General features: G+C 44.2%; 13 protein-coding genes across 13 annotated transcripts in view; 6 read left to right on the top strand and 7 right to left on the bottom strand.

Annotated features, from left to right (window-relative positions):
- Positions 1-457: 457 nt before the first annotated feature.
- Positions 458-1,957, bottom strand: ALD5 (aldehyde dehydrogenase (NAD(P)(+)); the record flags this gene model as incomplete). The annotated part of the gene is made up of 1 exon (XM_018859446.1): positions 458-1,957. One exon carries the CDS (start codon positions 1,955-1,957, stop codon positions 458-460), a length of 1,500 nt encoding a protein of 499 aa, XP_018713933.1.
- A 1,291-nt stretch (positions 1,958-3,248) lies between these two features.
- METBIDRAFT_9714 (uncharacterized protein) lies at positions 3,249-4,631 on the top strand (the record flags this gene model as incomplete). Its single annotated transcript, XM_018859445.1, has 1 exon — positions 3,249-4,631. The coding sequence occupies one exon, from the start codon at positions 3,249-3,251 to the stop codon at positions 4,629-4,631; it is 1,383 nt and encodes a 460-aa protein (XP_018713932.1).
- Positions 4,632-5,269: 638 nt separating this feature from the next.
- METBIDRAFT_21125 (uncharacterized protein) lies at positions 5,270-6,208 on the top strand (the record flags this gene model as incomplete). Its single annotated transcript, XM_018855037.1, has 1 exon — positions 5,270-6,208. A coding segment is annotated over one exon (939 nt), but the record flags the coding sequence as incomplete, so codon positions are not given.
- Positions 6,209-7,068: 860 nt separating this feature from the next.
- On the top strand, positions 7,069-8,148 carry PDR17 (Pdr17p; the record flags this gene model as incomplete). The annotated part of the gene is made up of 1 exon (XM_018856459.1): positions 7,069-8,148. One exon carries the CDS (start codon positions 7,069-7,071, stop codon positions 8,146-8,148), a length of 1,080 nt encoding a protein of 359 aa, XP_018713930.1.
- Positions 8,149-8,451: 303 nt separating this feature from the next.
- On the top strand, positions 8,452-9,529 carry SER2 (phosphoserine phosphatase). Its single transcript, XM_018855511.1, has one exon. It carries the CDS (start codon positions 8,486-8,488, stop codon positions 9,392-9,394), a length of 909 nt encoding a protein of 302 aa, XP_018713929.1. The 5' UTR covers positions 8,452-8,485; the 3' UTR covers positions 9,395-9,529.
- On the bottom strand, positions 9,439-10,495 carry METBIDRAFT_105862 (aminodeoxychorismate lyase). Its single transcript, XM_018853807.1, has one exon. It carries the CDS (start codon positions 10,375-10,377, stop codon positions 9,526-9,528), a length of 852 nt encoding a protein of 283 aa, XP_018713928.1. The 5' UTR covers positions 10,378-10,495; the 3' UTR covers positions 9,439-9,525.
- A 90-nt stretch (positions 10,496-10,585) lies between these two features.
- On the bottom strand, positions 10,586-11,635 carry METBIDRAFT_29909 (uncharacterized protein). Its single transcript, XM_018855510.1, has one exon. It carries the CDS (start codon positions 11,578-11,580, stop codon positions 10,714-10,716), a length of 867 nt encoding a protein of 288 aa, XP_018713927.1. The 5' UTR covers positions 11,581-11,635; the 3' UTR covers positions 10,586-10,713.
- A 336-nt stretch (positions 11,636-11,971) lies between these two features.
- Positions 11,972-12,919, top strand: BUB2 (Bub2p; the record flags this gene model as incomplete). Its single annotated transcript, XM_018856693.1, has 1 exon — positions 11,972-12,919. One exon carries the CDS (start codon positions 11,972-11,974, stop codon positions 12,917-12,919), a length of 948 nt encoding a protein of 315 aa, XP_018713926.1.
- METBIDRAFT_35511 (uncharacterized protein) lies at positions 12,916-14,346 on the bottom strand (the record flags this gene model as incomplete). Its single annotated transcript, XM_018856618.1, has 1 exon — positions 12,916-14,346. One exon carries the CDS (start codon positions 14,344-14,346, stop codon positions 12,916-12,918), a length of 1,431 nt encoding a protein of 476 aa, XP_018713925.1.
- Positions 14,347-14,705: 359 nt separating this feature from the next.
- LHS1 (Hsp70 family chaperone) lies at positions 14,706-17,989 on the bottom strand. The gene has a single exon (XM_018853797.1). The coding sequence runs from the start codon at positions 17,579-17,581 to the stop codon at positions 14,822-14,824; it is 2,760 nt and encodes a 919-aa protein (XP_018713924.1). The 5' UTR covers positions 17,582-17,989; the 3' UTR covers positions 14,706-14,821.
- Positions 17,990-18,843: 854 nt separating this feature from the next.
- On the top strand, positions 18,844-19,497 carry HPT1 (hypoxanthine phosphoribosyltransferase; the record flags this gene model as incomplete). The annotated part of the gene is made up of 1 exon (XM_018856887.1): positions 18,844-19,497. The coding sequence occupies one exon, from the start codon at positions 18,844-18,846 to the stop codon at positions 19,495-19,497; it is 654 nt and encodes a 217-aa protein (XP_018713923.1).
- Positions 19,498-19,544: 47 nt separating this feature from the next.
- Positions 19,545-20,615, bottom strand: METBIDRAFT_9705 (polyubiquitin-binding protein; the record flags this gene model as incomplete). The annotated part of the gene is made up of 1 exon (XM_018859444.1): positions 19,545-20,615. One exon carries the CDS (start codon positions 20,613-20,615, stop codon positions 19,545-19,547), a length of 1,071 nt encoding a protein of 356 aa, XP_018713922.1.
- Positions 20,616-20,761: 146 nt separating this feature from the next.
- Positions 20,762-22,246, bottom strand: part of METBIDRAFT_76460 (uncharacterized protein) — a gene marked incomplete at both ends in the record, with an annotated part of 3,857 nt that continues 2,372 nt past the window's right edge. The window contains one exon of the mRNA XM_018858532.1: positions 20,762-21,915. Within this exon, the coding sequence (XP_018713921.1) occupies positions 20,762-21,915 (1,154 nt within the window). The remainder of the gene's footprint in view (positions 21,916-22,246) is intronic.

Genomic DNA, 22,246 nt, shown 5'->3' with positions numbered 1-22,246 from the left:
GGACCGCCAGGGACAAGCAAGAACACAGTCACAGTGCTCACGTGAACAGCGCGCACCTGACGTGCTCTGCAGGCTAGCTGATCTTGCGGCGAGGAAGTAGATCACTCGATGAAGCTGACAGGCTCCACGGAAATAAAGAATTGGTCACTTGCAGCTTGATTAAAAGTGGTCGGCGCAAGGATCTAAGCGGAATGCCTTCTGGCATATATTCACTTGGGCTTACACGGCGTGCTTTCAAATAAGAATTGATAGCATGTTGTGCTGTACTCGACAGTTTATCATATGATGGCTAAGTATGTCTATTACCGAATAAGGCATCAGAAATTTCAAGCTTTCTAGGAATGTCACCCATCCTTTCCCAGGAGGGACCGGTGTGAAGCATAATTACGAGCAAGCTTGTAGATTTGAAAAAGGTTCGATTTGTATGAATGTTTGCTACAAAGTATGTCGCATCCACTTAGTGAAGAGCCATTCTCACAGCCTTGACTTGGGTGTAGTTGTCCAACACAGCAGAACCCATCTCCCTGCCGATACCAGAGCTTCCAAAACCGCCGAAAGGAACCATAGGGTGGAAGTCGTTGTATGTGTTGACCCAAATGGTACCTGCCCTGATTCTTCTGGAGACATCAATACAGGTGTTGACATTGGTGGACTGGATACCAGCGGCCAAGCCGTATTCACTGTCGTTGGCCATCTTGACCACCTCGTCCGTGGTCTTGAACTTGTGCACAGTAATCACAGGGCCGAAAATCTCCTCGGTGACGATTTTCATGGACTCGGTCACATCACCGAAGATGGTTGGTTTGACGAAGAAACCTTTGCCCTCCGATCTCTCTCCACCGCTCAACAAAGTAGCACCCTCCTCCTTACCAGATTTGATGTAGCCCAAGATCTTGTCCAACTGGTTCTGAGAGTTCTGGGCACCTTGCATAACCTCCTCGTCGAATGGGTTGCCGACCTTGACGGCTTCAGCAGCAGCAACAAACTTCTTGACGAATTCCTCGTAGATTCCCTCTTGGATGTAAAGACGAGAGCCGGCACAGCAGACTTCGCCCGAGTTGTAGAAAATACCAGTGATCACATTCTGAACGGCCACGTCAATGTTGGCGTCATCGAAGATAATGTGAGGCGACTTGCCGCCCAACTCCAAGGTAACCTTCTTCAAAGTCGAGGAGCATTTCTTCATAATCAATTTTCCGGTGGCAGTAGACCCAGTGAAGGCCACTTTCTTTATCATAGGGTGCTCGGTGATGGCGTTTCCGGTGGTTCTACCGAAGCCATTCACCACATTCAAGACACCAGCAGGGAGAACTTGTTGCTCTTGCAACAACTTGCAGAGGTACAAAGCGGACAAAGGAGTAGTTTCGGAGGTTTTCAAGACAATCGTGTTGTTGGTGGCAAGAGCAGGGCCCACCTTCCAGGTGAACATCAACAATGGGAAGTTCCAAGGGATGATCTGGCCACAGACCCCCAAAGGTTCTCTTCTGGTAAAGTTGAAGTGCGACTCGCCGGTTTCAACCACGGATCCAGTGATTTTGTCAGCCCATCCCGCGGTGCTTCTGAAGCAGCCAACTGCCAAGGCAACGTCGCCTCTGGCGTTGGAGATAGACTTACCGTTGTCAAAAGCCTCGATGGAGGCAAAGAGCTCGGCGTTTTCCTCGATGATATCGGCGATTTTGTTCAACGCCTTTGCTCTGACAGATGGGTCGGCAGCGGACCAGCCGCCGTCGAACGCAGCCTGTGCAGCTTGAACTGCGGAGTCGACATCCTCCTCCAAAGCCTCATACACGTGGGCAACCTCTTCCTCAGTGGAGGGCGAGATGACTGCAAAGGACTTCTTCTGCGCAGGGTGCACAAACTCGTTGTTGATGAACAAGCCAGTTGGCTGCTCGTACTTGAGCCCGTTAGGAAGGGTGATTGGGACAGACAAAGGCAAGTTGGAGTAGAGTCTGGCCATTGCGGGGGCGATCGCCCGGGCTGGCATTGCTTTAAAGGTGGCTGATTTCATCATTGTGCGTAAAGAATGAAAGAAACCCTTCGATGGTAAAAAAAATCCTGACCATCTGGTGGAATGGGGGGTGTATTATATAGTTTTTGAGGTGATGCCTTAGCGGCCAGGGGAGCCGGTATAGGAGGCTAGCGCGTCCCCTCATTAAAGGGCATGTTTACATGCGCGGCCGGGCGAGTTGGTCCAAAGCCCGACACGGACTGAACATAAGTGGCCACGTTCGGCCTTAAGCAACGTCACAATATCCCCGTATGCCTGCACCTTGCCGCCACGAAACACCGGCAGCGAGAACATGGACCATCTCCCCTGCCCAAAATACCAAAGAAGCGAAACCCAGACAATTCGGGGCAGAAAACACAGCACGTTGACGGCCACCTCTGGATCGGTGAGTATCCGCGGAACACGGGGCAAGGGAAACGTCAAGGCCAAATAGCCGGTGGAGCGTCACTTAATCTCTCGTCATCCGGATCCGTGTTTGTGAGAAGCGGCCGCATTCCCCTCTTCGGATCCAACAAAAAATATATTGCCGTGGACACTCTCCGAATTTGAGTTTTGGCTAATTTACCCTGTGCGGTTCACTTTCGGACAAGCCTTACTCTCATTTAATTTTATTCATTAAGCAACAAAAGAGGCGTGTTGAGGCTTTTTTTTATCTGGGTTACAGCCCCAGATAAGGTCTAGATGAATCGTGGATTGAACGGCTTGACCACCCGCTGGCTGTACTGGTGGAGAAACATCCCCACAATGTCCTGCACATCACCACGGAGTTAGGGCGCCGGGCCGTACTCTCGCTTGGCACACCTGTGACCACTGTAGCTGGTGATCGGACATAAGCCCCTGCCCAAAGGCGTTTGCACTCTACCTTCTGTTGGTTCCGCCCCACAAATAGCCCTCGGACTTACGCGCAAAGTCCGTCTCTGGCATTTATAACCGCACTCTTCACTGCCACTATTCTCGCTACGAAGATTTCTCGCATGAAGAAACAAAATTGTAGGTCAAAAGGCTTCCGGGGTATACTTCATCTCCACTCCTCTATAAATTTCTGGCATTTCATGCTGGAAGCCCGCTTGACATACACCACCGTACCGTTCCTTTTACATATCATGCTGGTCCAAGCAACCGCTGACTAAGCGGTTGCAGGATGTCGCGGCGCGTTGGCGTTTAAACTCCTCCATCTCTTCTCAACGGAAAGCTCCTGCACATCTCTCAAGTACTCTGTAAATACCAGTCGGTAACTTCGATGTCCCAGACAAAATGGATCAGAGGCCCCATATGTGGCATCGACAACTGTCGCTCTAGGCTTTACAAGCGGGACGCTGGACGCAAGTTCTGCCAGTTCGGCCACATTGCGGAGGGTGATCTTGACATCGAGGACGAAGATGGGGAATCTTATACTCAGACAAAACGTTTGAACATCCACTTTACAGACACGGGCTTCGGCTCGCAAGCCTCTTCAAAAGCTACCAATGATGCTTCTATTTTGGCAAATCTGGGCGACAAGAGGCTTTACGGCACAGACGGCCTTGTCCACCAATACAAATGCTTTCAGTATATTTTGCGAGATGTCACACCAAAAGTGGTTCGGCATCTCTATGGCGCTTTTGGCAGCACCGCTGTCGAATCTCTTATTGCCGCTGCGGATCCCATACTAAAGCTTCTTTGGGTTCGCTTCGTGAAACAGACGTTTGGCAATACCACCCCAAGCGTGAGCGAGTTGTACATTCTCATCTATTTGGCGCTCCGCCAATTAAATCGCTACCCTGTTTTCATCGATCAGTACATTGAAATGGTTTCACAGAACAAGGTACCTGTTCTCAATGCCCTTTCTCTCCTTCCTCCTGATATGAGAATCCTTTTGCCAGTGAGTTCTGCCGCGGTTTTCTCTCCGTCAAAGGTACTAGTGGAAGATGCATTTTACGTGTTGCTAGCGAAGTGGTCTACTGACCTTGACCTCCGCAACGTCTGTGCTACGCCTCTTGACTACTCGTACCCCATAGTTTTCAAGCTTCTTACTGATCTTCGTATCCCACATGCCCCTCAGTTACTCGCAGTATACCACGAACTTGCTCTGGAGATCACTCTTGGGGTTCTCAAACAGCAAAGCTTATATTCTATTCTGACCGTTCCGGAGATACAGATTCTTGGATTGGTCCAGTACGTACTCCATCTCTATCTCCTCGCCTCGCCAGAAATCTTCCACATACAACAGTGGATACAGTGGATTGAACAAGATCAAGAGCTTCCTTGCTTCAGGAATCGAAACCACAACATGCCCATCGATGAAATTGTGTGCTTGTCCAAGAAGCAGATCTCAAAGTACCTTGACTGGGTCCATGAGAATATAATTCCGCCGAAGTACAAAGACCCAGAAACAGAGGAACTATCAATCATGGATAAGAAACTAAACAAAATCTTTGAGTTTAGATCCGGTAATGAGGCACCAACAAGCCATATTCTGAAGCCTCCGCTCAAGTTGGTGGAGAACGACTTGAGCGCCTCTGACAGAGCGCGAATCGAAAATCACATCAGGAACTACGTATGTGCCAGATATGGTGTAAAGTCTTCCACTCTCCGAGGGGTGTATGACAGAATAGATGGTAACCTTCGTCAAAGACTCAAATGATGGTTGCCCGAACTATAAAAAGACCGTCGCAAATACAATGTTAGTGTCAGGAGAGCTGGTCTCTCAGAGGCTTGAAGCAGAGTTCGCCTAGATGTGCTTCGCTGGAGCAATTCTTTTATATTTTTAAAAATTGATTCAAAAAGTTTCGAATTGAACCGGTTTCTCGTCACGGAAGGCAGATGCTTACGTCTGAGAGTCAACAGCTAACCCAACTCTCGCGTGCTTGAAATTTAGACAGTTTCAGCCTAAGATAGTTCCCGATAGTTATATACTTTGACTGCTCATAAAGATGAATTATATTTTTTTCACCAATAATTGTACTCATACATGCAAACAATTTGTGGTCTTCAATCATCTGTCAATCGATGTGTTCCATCTGAAATGCGGGGCTCATCAGGTCGCTCGATGCGCGTTCTCGAAATACACAAACAATATATTTACCAGTGGCATTTTGCTATCAGATGGCAATGAGCAGTGCAGAAGCAGACCCAACAGAAAGTTCCAAGGTAGGAATGAGTGACACTGCATTGCCCTCCTATCATGATGGGCAATCAGAAAACATACATCTACAGGATGACCTTTTGCAAGACTCCCAGAATCAAGATGAACTCTCATTAGCTGCTGAGCCTGATTTGGAAATCTCACGTGAACAAACCCCAGATACGGTAGATGAAGCTGCATCTTCATACACAGATCTGGTACCCGGATCTCCGGGTTCAGGCAATGAGGAAGGTCAGAATCATAATGCCGCATATCTCTTGGATACAGATCGAGCCGTTGTGAAAAAAACAATAACAGACGGGAGTCCAGAAAATGTACAGAATATCCCGTTGGCTGTGAAAGAAACGCATAGAAAAAGAGTCACGAGTAAGCTAATCGAAAAGCAATGGGAAACGTTGGGAAACGAGACCTTCACGTCATTTGAGAAATTATGTGGTATTTCCATGAACAATGTGCTCGAGAGATTCACACACTCCAAGCAAAGTCACTCGAAAATATCCGAAACACAACGAATCTTGACACAACACTGGCTCAGTACTAAACTACCCAAATCTTTTTCCGCGCGTTTAAAAGTAACAAAGCTACCCCCACTGAAATCTTTGATTGTGAGAATGAGGGGAGACAAGGAAGCTAGTTTTGACCCGCTTAATATCGACCAGGTCAAGCTTAGAAAAACCGTGCTTGAAACATACCTCCTGGCCGAATTGAAGCAACTCGAAAGTCTAGAGTCTTACCGAAGCTCTCTTCAAGGTGCGTATGACCTGGACCTCGAATACCTTAATGATTTCAAGAAGACTACCTCGAAATTACGAGGACAGATTTCACAAGAAAGAAACAAAAATGCAAGGGAACTACGTTTTGAGCCAGAAAATAGCCAGAAAATTGATATTCAGTTAGCTCAAAAAGCTCCGTTGATAAACACCGCAACGCTTGCGAGAGCACGTTTCGACCCGGATGAGGACGGTGACGTAAAGCAGCTTCTAGACGAACTTCACGACGAAGTTTCAAAACTCGATTCTCGCAAGCGAGAGATGCTCGATCTATGTGACCAACTAGATATTATCGAACATCAACTATACACACGTCATGCAAAGCGGGCAGAGTAAGAGGCCACACTTACTCTTGTGTCTGCTGGACATAATCAACCAACATGGATCCAGTACACGGTGACGATGTGTATGAACATATCATCGACACGAAAAGACAAATACCCATCTTTTTGATCGTCCCATACCGCACCAACAACAGACTGTATGTTCATGTCAAATTCAGCCAGCGATTTCTGGTCAATTTTGGTGACCAGCACCAAAAATTTGTGCTTGGAACTTTTAATGCTTAGTTTCAGAGCAATCTTCCGTGCTGTTTCTTTGGAATCTTGCAAATTATCCTTCTCCTCTAAAACAAGTCTTTTGAGGTCTTCGGCATCTATAGGGCCCTGGCTTCCTTGCGCGGCATTGAGTATCTGAATTGACATCTCTTTGACGTATCAGCGAGTGTTTGTGGATAGCACGGCGTACTAGGTCGGGGCGCGATATATTTAGGATGATCGGAGCCCGGATGGAATGCGGCTCCAAGTACCGAAACGCCCATATAGTCGACCAGTCACTCCTGCACACCCAAGCGTCCTTGTTTTTTCTTTTCAATTTGCTGATCTGGATTCATCCCATTAAGCCTTTCTCGTCCGAAAGAAAACAAAACGGATTTTTTATCATGTTGTATTCAATGTTGAGTACGCTCTATTTCAGCCCGATCGCTCGGGTCGGATGTTTGGAATACGAGCGCGGTTGCCGCCGCGGTGCACAATTACAGACGTGATGAAAAACCTGGACCGGGAAATCCAAGTCTTCCTTTTAACGGTTTTCTCATAAATACAAAGTCGCTCATTGTATTGTTGAAGCTGTTGGGGTCTATCAAGTATCTTACAGAATTCACAAGTATGGAGTTTTTCAAAAAGAAGTCGAAAGACCTGAAGGCAAGTGGAAGCATGTCGGAGGGCGATGCCTCGTCAGTCACTTCTCGCGTTACCTCCGTCTCCTCGACGACATCAAAAAAGGGCCTTGTGAAATGTCAGAAACCGTTCGAGGAACCTCTTAACCCGACCAAGCCACCCGAATTCAAATTGTCAGATCAAGAGCAAGCGTGTTACGATGAAGTATTAGAGCACTTTCAAAAGTACGCCAAAACCGCTGACATACCCGTTAATGACAGTGCCGGAGCAGCCTCACATTCATTGACTGATGAAGAAAAAGCTTGGCTTACCAAAGAATGTTTTCTCAGATATTTGAGAGCTACTAAGTGGAAGGTGGGGCCGACCATCAAAAGGATAGAGGACACGATTGTTTGGAGACGCACGTTTGGAGTTGTCAATATTGAAGGCCATTCTGATTCCAACAAAATTTTGACATCAGAAATGGTGGAACCTGAGAACCTTACCGGCAAAAATCTCATTTTGGGTTATGATATTGATAATAGGCCGTGTTTGTATCTCCGAAATAGGTACCAAAATACATCAGCATCCATAAGACAGGTTCAGCATTTAGTGTTCATGCTTGAGAGAGTGATACAGTTTATGCCCCCAGGACAGGATACATTAGCCTTGCTCATTGATTTCAAAGCGGCTCCAGCCCATTTGAAGCTCTCTGCAAAATTCCCATCCCTCAGTATATCCAAGCAGGTTCTTCATATTTTACAAAACCACTACCCAGAAAGATTGGGTCGCGGACTTTTCACAAATATTCCATGGATAGGCTATACATTTTTCAAGGTAGTGGGACCTTTTATAGATCCTTACACGAGACTGAAAACAATTTATGATCAGCCGTTTGAGAACTTCGTCCCCAAAGAACAATTGGACAAAGAGTTCAATGGAATGTTGGATTTTGAGTACGTCCATGATGTGTACTGGCCCATAATGAATGAAATCGCTGAAAAAAAAGCAGCAATTGTGCGTGAGAATTTCAAAAAACTAGGGGGAGGAATCGGTTTGAGCGAGTATGACCTCAAGAGAAGTCTCTAATGTTTATAAATGTGTTGATTTATTGAGGTTTTAGACTAAATGTCTTCGCGGCGTATTTCTTCTCAAAACAGGACATGCGGAATATGATACAGATTATAGAGTCGAGTGTTCTGAAGGATAGTGGGTATTGACAGAGATCACTTGCCGATTTCGGGCTTGGAATCAAATTTGCACCCATGAAGCTAGTTGGTTCTTCAACGCAGACATGGCCCTCACGTTCAAAGCCGCGCGAGACGTTCTGAGTCAGATCTATATTAATGCGCGCATGGACCGTGCCGAGTAACTCTTCGTAAGGTCCATAAGCTGAAGCATAGCCCTTATAGTTTAAAATCCAAGAATGTATTCTCTTACGTTTATAGCAAATGGACCTAGGTTGTCCGAAGAAAATAACCGTGATATTGAAGAGTTTGTCACGACGAGGTTGCAAGTGTCTGTGTTGACAAAGACCCAGCTTTCGGCGAACAGAGTGATAGATTTTCAAATCGACACCAACGTCCCCGAACTTGTTTCCGCTCTCGTAAAGAAAGAAGCTGCGTCCAAGACGTATGACATTATCTTTCAGCTTGCATCTGAGAGAAAAAACAAGAAGTTGTTTATTTTCGACATGGACTCCACTTTGATTTACCAGGAGGTGATTGAGTTGATCGCTGCGTACGCCGACATCGAAGACAAGGTAGCTGAGATTACTGAAAGAGCCATGAATGGAGAGCTTGACTTTAATGATTCATTGAGAGAAAGAGTACTTTTGCTAAAGGGTATCGATGCCTCTACTCTTTGGGATGAATTGAAAGACAAAATTAAGATTACCAAAGGAGCCCGTGAGCTTTGCAAGGCCTTGAAAAAACTTGGCGTCGTTATGGGCGTTTGTTCTGGAGGATTCATTCCATTAGCTTCATACGTGAAGGAACAGCTAGGTTTGGATTACGCTTTTGCCAACACTCTCGGTGTGGATGAGCAATCTAAGCTTGACGGCACCACCAGAGGATACATCGTGAACGGTGAAAAAAAGGCAGAGCTTTTGCTAGAAATTGCTTCGAACCATAACATCGACCCCAAAACTGCCGTTGCTGTAGGAGATGGCGCGAACGACTTGAAAATGATGAGCACGGGTGGCTGGGGTGTGGCTTGGAATGCCAAGCCAAAGGTGCAAAAAGAAGCACCCAGCTGTTTGAACTCTGATTCCTTACAAGACATATTGTACATAATGGGGTTCTATGACTCGGAGATCGCCGCTCTTCTCACTTGAGTCTAGGCACTACATAGATTAGAGCACGCTACCGGTACTTGGATTTGAACTATTAATAGAAATGAATATCGGATGTTCCAATTTTCGTTTTTTTGTTTGACTGGAAGATCATACATGCTTTCCAACTGCGTTTACCCGACAAAGCCTTTAATTGTACCTCTTACGCATCCCATCACTCCATTCATTAGCATGACATCATGCCCAGTTCTGAGCATCTCCACCGAGATGTCACCCTCTTGAATAAAGTTCTTTCTGAGCAAAAAATGTCTGGTGACACCACAAAGACATCCGGAAGTGAGTTTAGGCGTGATCCAAATTCCCTGTTTACTCTTGATGGCGATGTTCGTGATCGATCCTTCCATCACCTCTGATGTTGTATTGATTACTATGACTTCTTCGCGAGCAGATTTTCCCGGCAAGGCTCTGGTTCTTGCTTCGGTGTAAATGTCTCTATGTGTGGTTTTGAACGATGTGAAAGGTGAAGCAAGAACCGGAGTTTTGTCAACGTACACATCATATCTTTTCGAATCAGGGAAGTCATCGATTAGACCATCAAGAAGACTCTTTCTCTCTGCCGTTTCGTACAACTCTATTTTTGCGTCCCCTGCTTTATTGATGAGGAGTCGAATTTTCAAAGGTTTTCTTATGTTAACCTCGGAGTGCTCCAAAGCGTCTATGAGCTTGTCCAACATGAGACTCTCGTCAATGGTAAATTGAGCATTATTTAGCTTGAAAGACTTATCATCAAGGCGACCGAAGAACTCAAGTGTGAACTTAATACGCTCAATGTGTTCAGGAAGCAAAAAGAAGTTTTCTTTTTTGACCTCTTTAGCGGATCTAGGTGGAGTCTTGCTTAATAGCGGATCGTAGCGTATAGTAGACAAAAGCTCAAAAGGCACATCAATCGTGAATTGTTTCTTTTTACCCAAGGAACTGATAAACTCCTCGTATGTCGGCAATTCAGGCTCGGGCTCAGCGGACATGATCCCGTGTAATCGAAGATATGAGAATGACTGCCCAAAGCCACACTAGGAAAGCGCGGAAGGCGAATAGTATGACTGAAAGTCTAGAAATTTCTTTTCATACAAAAAGATGATTATGGGTTGTTGGATGTACATTTCAGAATAAAAGATATTCTACTGGTACATAAACCGTTTAGTTACTTTAGGAAGAGTTTGGAATTAGTAAAAGGTTGATTATTTGTGCGTATAAAATCCAGCATGACAAAGTTATAAATTAGCGAGGCTTCTTTGTTCTCAAAGTTATAAAGTATACATTGTTGATTTGCTAACTTTACCTTGAATTCAATACAACTCCTATCAATATGGTCTAAACCTTTTTCTTTCCTTCATCAATTTGACCCTTTCTTGGTCCTGTTTGAACTTGTGCAACAAATCGTTCATTTCCGCTTTCTTCTTTTCTCTCAATTGAAATCTGTAGAAGTCGTCCTTCTCCTTTCTTTTCAGTTTTTTCTTTGAATTTTCTTGCTCCTTAGCTTGTAAGAGTTTTTGCTTGCCCAACATGCCTGCCTTGGTCTTAGTATGCGATCCCACCACCAATGTGAAACCGTCTTCATCCACGATCTGGGTCTGCTTTTGCAACTCCTCCCTGGATTCTTGCTCGGCCTTGTTAAACAGCTCTAAAGCTTTGGAGACGTTCTGCGCAAGTTCATTAGGATCGAGAACCTTTGCCTTGAGTTTCCCCAAGAGAAACTGAGTGCCCATGGAGGGCATTGGCCAGTTTGTACTTTTTTTATCTCCCGATAATTTCTTTAAAGCACTGAAAGCAAGTTGAAATGATGCCTTATCAATAAAAGTGATAATTCCACAATTCTTCGGGAGTTTCACTGATATTTCTCTAGTGTCCCCGTCGGCCACTTCATACTGCAAATCACTCGTGAACTTAGTAAGGTCTATGTATACTTCCTCCTCCATGTCAGTTAAAGGACTGGCAATATAGTTTTCAACAGTGGCACCAATAGCTACTTGCTGGAAGTACTTTCTCAAAACACCGACGCTAGTTTCTATTGGAGTGTTGAATATGAAGAGCAGTCGCCCACTGATGTTCTGTGCACCTGGACTGCCCTTCATCTCGTGCTTTCTAAAATACATGTAGTGCATACCATCGCCTTCCGGTAGCCTAACTTTCAAGACCTGAAATCCTTTTATTTCGGTGATGCCAGCCATTTTTAATTTGGGTCTGTCTTCAGGTGCTACTGGTCAACTATTTTTTCGAAAGCCTGATGAGCTCAGAGTGCGCAGAAGCCTTCCACCAAAGATTTGGTGAAGGTGCGCGAGATGCTTAATAGCCGAACAATACTATAAATCACATCGTCAAAATCTGAGCTATGAGTGGTTGAGAAGATTTTTGACTTTGATGATTTCAGTTTCAGTTTCGAATAGAATTGAATTTTTTGCGTGAAGAAAAGAGCTTTTAGAATTTGGGTCGTCTTCGAACAATCTCCCGATTCTTTAGCAAGGTGCGGCTCAGTTCAGTTCGCACCTTGTTTACCTTTAGTGTGCTTCATGAGCTTGTCTACTACGAGACCCACATATTCAACTGCCTCAAAAACTAACTATGGATGTCAAAGGTAGAAAAAAAGACTCGATAGAGCAGTTTATCGAGCTGCCACAAATCCTCGTCGATAACGGTCTCTCACAGCTAAGATACATGATCTTAATAGAGGGTCTTTCCATTCCTGACGGCTACGAACAATGCCCGTACAGAAGCTACGTGTGGTCAATACTATGCAAAGTCCCCGTGTATCCAGCATATAAGTACCAGCAGACAATATCAAAGATATCGAGGAATCTTTCGCCTGAGGTGTATCAGAAAATCAAGAATGATACTTTCAGAACCCTTATGAACGATAAGGCTTTCCATTCACGAGTTTCTGAGGACTCATTAATGAGGATTCTAGCTGCAATAGCAACTTCAATCCCGGAAAACAAAGTTGGCTACGTCCAAGGTTTGAATGTTCTTCTTGCACCTATTGCATATACCTGCTATAAGAGTGAGCCACAAGCCTTCGCGATTCTTCATCATTTAATCACAAAGCAAATCCCGTTGTACATTACTCCAAATTTGGACGGAGTACACACTGCATTAAGCTTGGTGGACCTCGTCCTCAAGATCATCGACCCGGTTCTTAGTGAGTTTCTAGACTCTAAGTTTCTCAAGGCAGAAATATATGCCTTTCCTTCGGTACTCACGCTTTGTGCTTGCACACCTCCACTCAAATCGCTCATCAAGATGTGGGACTTTCTTTTTGCATATGGCACCCACATGAACTTATTGTTTGTTGTTGCCCAGCTAATCCGAAATCGATCCACGCTATTAAAGTCCCTACAGCCAATGAAGGAATTGAGAAATTTTCCTGCGTTAGACGAGAACAATATCATCAAACTTAGTTTGAGTTTTATACCAGAACTCCCTAAAGATCTATACGATATGATCACGCGACACGGATTCGATCCAAGTGTTCCGAAGGAACTCGCGATATTCATTAAAGCGCACAAGCTTTAGAACAAACCGTTTGCGTAATCCTCATGGCTATAAAATGCGCAAAGTACTGTTCTGTCGTTGTAAGAGCGGCCTGCCATACTCATCAAAGCACTGAGAGCTACTTGCTCGCTTTCAAACTCTATGTAAATCTTCCCAATTCCAGGCTGAGTTAGCTGCAGAATTCCAGCAGAGTAATCATGTGGGGGCCGCGGTATCTTCATCGAGACAACTTTGCCAAACGAATTTGCTTCGTGCTGAATATCTTGCTCTATGAATCGAAACGATTCTTCATCAGTCAAGTCCGCTGCTGTGACCACATTTATGAGCTGAATGACCTTCAGTTTTGGGTGAAATGCCACATACTCATTTCGAACCAAACCCTTTAATGTTTTGAGCTCGATGGGACAATCTTGAATACTAGTTTCAATCACATTCTCACCGGAAACTTTCAAACATGAGAAGCAGGCGCGAATGACCATATCCAATTCTTCAGTCTGTTTTAAATACACCATTGTTTGCTTGAGAGCACTTTTTGTGTTGGGAAAACTTTTGGCATCAATATAGAATTCCAAAAATGCGACCCCTATAGGATCCTTCGTTCCCACCTCTCGAACGTATTGGAATGCTCTAATTGGGGCTATTTTATTTAACGCGTCAATTAAAGAAGATTCATTGGCAGCCTTGTCGACAGTAAGTGTGATTTTCCTTGGACTGTCCAAAACTTCATCATCAATCTCATCTTTAGGTGAATTATAGGGAGGCAAACATTGTACCACATATTCACCTGGTCTTGACATTTGCAAGATGACGTCTCCGCTTGTGTTGAAGCTGGCAGCGGGCAAATTCTGGCCATTCAATGTGAGAGCCAAGGTAGCAGCAACACTGGTTTTGAATTCGATAATGAGCTTGCTGTCATCCTTGGTTTTCCGTTTTCTCTCTATATTGTTTCCAATAGATACACCCTTGATGTCAGCCGAGCCGATAAATTTGTTAATGTATTCCGCCACAATCAAATGATCGACTTTCAGGAAGTCTATGCCCTTGATGATGACAATGCATGAATTTCGGGAGTCTAATGGGTCAATTTTGGAAGATGCTAATAAAATTCCATTCTCAGTGCATCCATCTTTAATAAGTCCCTCCAATTTCGTGACATCCACAGGCCGTGGTGAGCCTGGAAGGGGAAAAAGCCCCGAAAGTTTAGCTCTTTGAGCTGTCACCTTTTCAAATCCTTTTGGCTTGATTCCCCACTGGCTTCCTAATACAGGAAATTTGTCTATAGTAGGCACGCGTAGTAGCCCGATCAATCGGCGCTCATACTTTGTAATCAATTCTTCCTTTGATAATTTTGCATCTGGATCAGCAGGAGGCTCACTTTTGACATTCTCCCGTCTTTGTTCGCGAGGGCCCCTTTCGTTTTCATATCTAAAAGGTCTTCTATCATTCATATGTCTTGCTGAAGAACCCAGACTATTATACCGGCGGTCTCTGTATTCGCAGTCACGGTCCCGATCCCGATCACGGCCACCAGAACTCCATTCTTTCCTCAACCGCAGATCCTGGCCTCTTGTTTCTCGTTCTCTGGCTGGTATATCTTGATGTTCAGACGGATTTCGCAAGTCCAGAACAGCTCTGTATGACAGTTCGCGTGGTCCTCTATCTGTCTTGTATGATTTCTGATTATAACTCATCTTGAATCTTATCGCAAATTAAAAGACTTATTCCAGTTGACGTGATGTTCTGAGTCTCTTCTGGTACTATGTGCGGGCTCTTCTCAATTCTGCAAGCATTTGAAATTCCGCGCCGCGCTCAAGCTTCCTGAGGTAAGCAATGGATATTTCGCGACTGTGAAAATGACGTTTTATTTCTTATTTGTTTGTTCTCATTTCTTCGAAGAAGCAGCAGATTCTATAAAGGCATTCCTTACAACTCGTCGTGCTCATCAGTACGCTCCTGATTCTTCGCATCGTCGTGGTCCGCTTCGGCATTTTCATTCTCGACATTGCTGCTTTCCGAGTCTATCGTTTGGTTGTTCAGTTCGGGGAAACCATACTCGGTGTTGTTGTAAGCATTCTCAACTTCTTCCACTACCTCCTCATCAACATTCGCTGCTTTTTCTTTCTCCTTCTCTTCTTTCAACTTCGCCTTCAATTCCTTTTGCTTTTTTCTTTCCTTCAATTTCTCCAACCGGTTAAGAAGGTATGTCAAGCGTTGTTCGTGCTGCTTCTTGAGTAATTCACCATCTTTTATCATTTCGATCATCAACATATGGACTAATTCACTGGTCTCGAATTTGGTACGAGGCTCTAACTTTTCATATTTTGACTGCGAAACACTGGTCATTTGCGTGAGCTCCTTCAAAGCTTTCTTGAATTCCAGGAAATGTTTTTCCAACTCAAGCTGATCCGACAGCTTGATTCCATGAATCTTTTTCATGATCTTTTCATTTTCGATATCGAATTCAAATCCGTCGGCTTCGTATTTTTCCCTCATTTGCTGGGCTTGTGAACCAAATTCCAACAATGTGTCTTGCACTGTCAGCGAAAGCTGGTTTCCTTCATCCAATAAATCTCTCATGGCTGATAAGCTCAAATCAGCATCCAGCATCCTCATGGTGTCTTCTAAATACTTTCTGGATGCTTTAACGTTTCTCATCTTTTCTTCAACCTCTTCAACAGTGGCAGAATCTGATTCATATTCCACCCACTCTAGCATGTCGCCTGCGTTTGATTGAATTTGCTCGAGCTCCGCCTCGCCAAGATTTTGCGCAAACATTTCATAGTGGTCCTCGATATAGAACTGCAAATTGTAGCAGGCGCTCTCCAATAAATTCTTTGCGTGCTTGAAAATAAGTTTTTCCTTTTCCAACTCCTTCAAATGATTCAATTTTGATAAAAACGCCTTTTTCTCTGAAACGGTGTATGGCCTCAAGCTTGTGAAAGAAATAGCCGGAACTAAAACATTCGCCGTGGATTTTGTGGGTCTCTTGTAGGTAGAGTTCAGTTTAGTTGAATTCTTCTCATCAATGACAACTTCTTCAGATTCAGCTTTTTTAGTGACCTTGCAGTTCAAATATAGGTTGTCTAGAGTGAAAATTTTATCTTCTCCAATCACAAACTGAGCATATAGATTTATGTCTTCTGCGAAGCACGTCATATCAGATGCTCTAGAGGCAATTCTAGACACATTATATGAGCCGTAAAGCTGGCCGTTCTCGTGTAATCCAAGGAGAATCGTGTCACCAGTGATTTGACCCAAGTTTACCAATGATGTGTTCCCTGCGGACGAACCCTTTGGGAATACAAGTTGCTTCTCATCGGAGCCATTAATAGAAATTTCAAAGTCATTCAAGATGCGATCCTTCAAAATAACGTCAGTACCACTACCTGTGATCATTTTCAACTGGTAGGCTCTAATAGTGGTGCCATAAGCACATGCTTCGTCTGCATTAAGGACCTTGGAAATTTTGCCCTCTCCCAAGAGGTTCACGAGTTGCTTTTGAATAAATGGTGTTCTTGTAGCACCACCATTCAAAATGACTGACTCGATGTCAGAAATTGTCTTGGGGCCACTTGGGGAATTTCTCAAAGCATCTAAGATAGGCTTGTTAACGCGATCAATTAATTTTGATGTAGCATCTTCAAACTCCTTTCTCAGGATCATTGCTTTGAAGTCTTCATCATTATAAAAGCTCTCCAAAGATACCATCGAGTCAGCGTTAGCAGACAAGACAGTTTTTGCTTTTTCGGCAGACTCAATCAATCTTGCAGCCAACCTAAAAGGCATTTCAAAGGCTTCATCTAATTTGAACTTTTCACGAAACTTCTTCGAAAGAATTTCATAGACATGCTGAGTCAACAAGTCGCCTCCCAATGAATCGTCGAAGCCTACTGACTGAACATCCAACAAGATAGTTCTGTTTTCGAAAGGAGTAAACGAGAACAACGTGGCGGTAGCTGAACCTGCGCCAATATCATAGATGATCTGATGAACAGTGTTGTTATCGTATTCTTCAGGCGCAAGCTTCTTATCGGACACGTATGCCAATGCAGCTGCACATCCTTCGTCAACCAAGCCCAAAACTGAAGAAAAGTTGGCCAAGTGTAGGGCATCTCTGAATGCAAGCCTAGATATCTGGTTCGAAAAAGGTGGAATTGACATAGCCACATCTTCGGCGATGGCCCGGGCTTGCGGGTGCTGGGTCAAAGCTTTGATCACACGTTCCTTCAAGTCTGCGAGTGACATGGCAGCAAGCTCCTCGGCAGAAAAAGTAAAAGACTCTCCAGAGCGGCCCAATTCAAATGCAATAGCATCTTGTCTTTCATTATTGGGCACAATGTTGAAATGAGGGTTCTGCTCCAAATAGGCTTCAACCCATGAGTCGTTCGTAGTCTTGCCGAGCAATGATTTCAAGTTCGCAGCACAAGATTCTGGAGACCTCGAACAGAGAGATCCTATTTGCGAACCATATGCTCTTTCTACATCTTCAAGTTCACCTTTGCTTACTTTTGGCTCAACATAAATCGCAGAGAGATCTTTTCTGTTTCCTCCGTCCGTTGGAATGATTTCAAATCGGATTCCTGGAGCCACCATCATGGCCTTGGTGTACTTGTGACCGAAATCAATACCCACAATGGCTGCGGATACGGCCGACCATGCATAACATATTGATAGAAATTTCATTGGCGCGTTTGGGAACGATACCCGAAGAAATAGATGATACTAGGTATGGAAATTAAACGAATTGCGGAGAAGACAAGACTTTTGTCGGGCAGTGTGCAGTCCATTCTCAAGAGAACACCCTGGCGTTTCGTTGCGACGAGAACAGCGCGCTACACTGTATTCTCTGTACACGACGAACAAAGCAGTGCTCCGATAACTTTATTCTGACCGAGGATTCAGCGCTTATCGGGCGTGTCTGAAACACAATATTTGCATGAAAATTCTCCGAAAGCGTTTTTTTCTGGTAAGCTACGCATACATTAGTGCGCTCTCGTTCATTGCAGTGAGTTCCAGTGGGTGCAGTATTTCGCAATGAACACCAGTTTAAAATTATGTTTTTGTCCTTAAAAAAAGTCTTCTCTTTTTCATAATCTCATCAAGTTTCCGTTCGATTGAGAAAGTTTGATTTTTCAGAGGTCGTGAAATACTGCCAGTAGTCAATTGTATCTGCACTGCGCCATCCTCTCTGAATTACCACGCAATTGAGTTGAGCCGCCGCAAGAAGTAGCTACCGGCACGCACGACAATTATTCTACTCCTTTTAAGCATATTCATCAAATTAGGTATAAAGAATTAGAGACAAATGGGAGTGTTAGATAGTTCATTGTTCTTGCTTTAATTCTATCTCGTTTATGGAGTATCTTCGAGGTTGCCACAGTTCCAGCTGATATCAAGTCTGTTCTCTGTAAAAAAGTAGTGGTTGGCCAGAAAACCCTATATTGAGAAAAATACTTTACCCGAAACAAAAGCACATTGAGCTATGTCAGCAGTACAATATGCCACTTGACATTCGGTCCTTGACTTTTCGACATCCCTGTCCTGTTTTTGGTACCATGCAAATCCGGTTCGATATCCGATGTACTGCACACAATCTCGGGCTTTGTGAAATGCCGGTTAAGCAGGACTATTTACTTGGGATAGGCTGTGTTTTCCAGTAAAGTACTTTTAATAATTTGTTTTATCAGCTCATCTTCTTCGTCACTTCATAAACAATTTCTACGCAACAGCATTTTCTACCTTGAAGCGCAAGTGGCAGTTTGTTTTCCCATGCCGCGGCGTTTCCGCGGGACAAATGAGGGTTGCGCGAACCAGCATACAAGTAACCTCATCTCCCTCATCAGGAATTTTTTGCGCTTGGGTTTAGTCAATACCTGGGTATCTTCTTCAGCCATTTTGGGTTGCTTGATTCAGCGGTCGTGTAAACAAACATAAACAACTCCAAAATGGATTCTGCTGACGTTGAGGCTTCAAAAATGTACATTTCGTACAACAACATTCACCAGTTGTGCCAAGAAACCTCCGACAAAATCAAGGAGTTCAAGCCTGACTTGATCATCGCTATCGGTGGAGGTGGTTTCATCCCGGCTCGTATGTTGAGAACATTCTTGAAAGAACCAGGTCAGCCAAATATCAGAATCATGGCCATTATCCTTTCTCTTTATGAGGATATTGGAAGTGTTGGTACGCAAGTAGAGACCGTTGGAACTCAGGTGGTTAGAACCCAGTGGATTGACTATGCGCAGTCGAAGGTTGACTTGGTCAACAAAAACATTTTGATCATCGACGAGGTCGACGACACAAGAACCACCTTGCATTACGCTGTGTCCGAGTTGAAGAAGGATGTATCTGAGCAAGCTGCTGCTCTTGGAGCTGATCCCAACAACACCAAGTTCGGTGTTTTTGTTCTCCACGACAAGATAAAAACCAAGAAGGCCGACTTGCCTGATGACATCATGAAGACTGGTAACTATTTCGCTGCCAGAACCGTCCCTGACTGCTGGATTGCCTACCCTTGGGAATCTACCGATATCGTCTACCATACTGATAGAGCATTGGAGCAGAAAAATGATGTTTTCCTTCCATCCACAACTCAATAGACTTGTATAATATGTATCACCTGTTGATCTAAACGCGCCACGCCAATTCAGTCATCTATTTCAATGTAATCGGGACTCCGCGAATGGTTCTTCAACAGATCGTGTCCACTGTTACTTGTGACTGTGGTTCTCTTCTTGCTTTGCCTTAGGGATTTTCCTTCGCCTTGATAAGATACCGAAGGTGCCGATTCTTCTTTTTTCTCAAGAACGGGCAAAACAACGGGCCATCCCAAGAAGATTTGATTTTCTGGCAAGTTCAACTCAACAGGCGTCGCATTAGGGTCCAAGTCGTCGATGGTTATTCTTTTTGTGTCGTGCGAACCAACTTCTTTACCCGAAAGCTTTTGACCCGTGCCCTTGTATACTTTTTGATTATTACCTTCATGTACGATGTTTGCATACCCAATGGAATGCGCCATCGTTGCCGCTCCAGCACTCCTATTCACTTTTTTAGGATCTATTGGAGATGCCGAAGACTTTGCTCCTTTGGGCTTGTACTCTGGTTCAACGTACCCTACAGGTGGGGCAAAATCTGTTTCTAAATCTGTTTCCACAACACATATTCCCTTATTTGTGCTCTCTGGCTTGACCTCCAACACCTTTATGCCAAACCTTGTATCATTGTAGTCAATTTCAATAACATCATTGACTGTCAACGTGGAAAACTTTCTCAATGCATTTTCAAGGACGGCCTTGGGGTCCGAAATGTCTAGAAACTCAACCGATTGTGGCTCTAGTTTCACGAATTGGCCGTTGGGTAAATCGCAGCTTGCGATTTTTATCAAGGACCCAGGTTGTAATTTCAAGGTTTCCATGGTCCATTGTGGGAGATACGCTCTTCCTTCCTCAGCAACAAACTCCAATACACCACTATGAGAGGTCAAGTTTTCGGCCTCGTTTGTCAACTCGAATAACATTGGGTATCGAATGTGCAACATTGTGAGTTTGTTCAACGCTGATGAGGGGAGGAAGATCTTGCCACCAAAGTTTGAATCATCTTTCCTGACATTGTCAGGCATCATTGCCACCGGATAGCACCTGAAGTAATCCTCGAATTTGGAGTTGATGGGGGCAAAAGAGGCACCACCAAAAAAGTTAGACCCAAACCCGGAAAACATTTTGAGGTTTTGGTGATTGGAACAAAGAAAATTGAACCTAAAATGTATTCTAGCTTCTTCCGAAGGTGTCCACGTAGTAGTGAGTGGTTAAGTGCTGCCTCAGATTTGGCCCTGTCTTGAAGTTTATCTATATACACTCCTGATCCTCAAATGCCTTGACCTGCTGCATTCTTCTGTTGTTGGTTTATCTGAATGATCCTGAGCGCGACTTCCTTCTGTGAGTCGTCTAAGTTCCCGAATATCAATTGGTGGCGAGATGGATCGGCTTGCTGCACAGCAGTTGCCTTTTCAGCAAAAACTTGGTATACGTTGATCAGATCAATTGGTGTTGCCTTTAAAGCCTCCAACTCGGCCTCATCCGCTTCCAAGTCATCCTCGTAGAAGTCGTCATCGTCTCCATCCTCTTCATTTTGGTAGTCCTTCGCACTAACCTTAACGCCGCTCTCTCTGTCAATGAGTTCTTGTTTGGCCCGGATTGCATGAGGCAAGTGTTCTAAATTAGAAATGACCAAGTCAGCAGTCTCCCCTACTAGATCCTCACCCGGGAGAACATTCATAGGAGCATCAATGACGATGGACAATGCTGCCAAAATTTGAAGCTTGCAACCATAAACACTCTGAAACTCGTCACCATACTTGATCCACAATTTGAAAAACGTGCTCGTGAATTGCTTCTCATTCAAGAATTGTAACGTGTAAGCTGGTTCGACAAATAAGCATGCGAAAAAGATTTTGAGAATGGACAAATGGTGTAACATGTGACCATCAAATGCATCTTCTGATTCTAAAGTTGTGAATACGGTGAAGACTTCGGTAAATTCCATCAACTCGAACGCATAGTGAGCGAATACAGGATCAACGTCCCCTTGCAATACTTGAAAACAAACTTTGAACAAGCTCTGTACATGTGGATTTTCGATTGTGACTTCCTCGCTAACAAAAGACGACCTCACCACAGACTCAAAGAATGGTTGGAAAGTATCAAAGTATTCAAATGCATATGTGTCGAAAGCATCGATGCAATCTTGATAAATTTCCCACATTGAAGGGCTCATTGTGTTAGTGCTGTACAAGATGGATTCGGCCATTTCCAATCCTTCAGTCAAAAACATGAGCATGGAATTCTCCAAAATAAGCTTCACCACATCTTTGATGACCAACTCCAAATTCGCAGAGACTTCGGGGGAAGAGCTCATGGAAACAACCAATGAAGTTAAAGTGTTCAAAATACCGGCGGCTTGATACTCTTTGTCGATATCTGAATTCCCACCATTCGACATTTGCTCCAAAATTTCCTGCGCTAATTTGAGGAATTGTTCAACTAATCGGTATGACAACTCATTGGCATAAGGTTCCAAATTTGCTGCAAACTTTGAAACAAAAACGTCCATTACCGAAGTTAATGTATCGCTTTCAAAGTTCTTAGATAAATCGAGCAACGTTCCCATCAATTGAGGGGCTTGTTGTGCGATTCTTTCAGCCACATATTCTTCTTCGACTAGAGTTCTTAAAGCATCAATCGCAGTCAATTGGATTGGAAACTGTTCTTGGTGTTGAAAGCATGCGACAACACCGTGGAAAATGTCTTGCAACACAGCTTGATCGCTGAATTTATGAACGAATATGGCTAT

The sequence above is a fragment of the Metschnikowia bicuspidata genome (genome assembly GCF_001664035.1).
Source record: "Metschnikowia bicuspidata var. bicuspidata NRRL YB-4993 chromosome Unknown METBIscaffold_1, whole genome shotgun sequence".
Taxonomy (NCBI): Eukaryota; Fungi; Ascomycota; class Pichiomycetes; order Serinales; family Metschnikowiaceae; genus Metschnikowia; species Metschnikowia bicuspidata.
The sequence above is the reverse complement of the archived record's forward strand: the minus strand, read 5'-3'. Positions and strand labels throughout refer to the sequence as shown.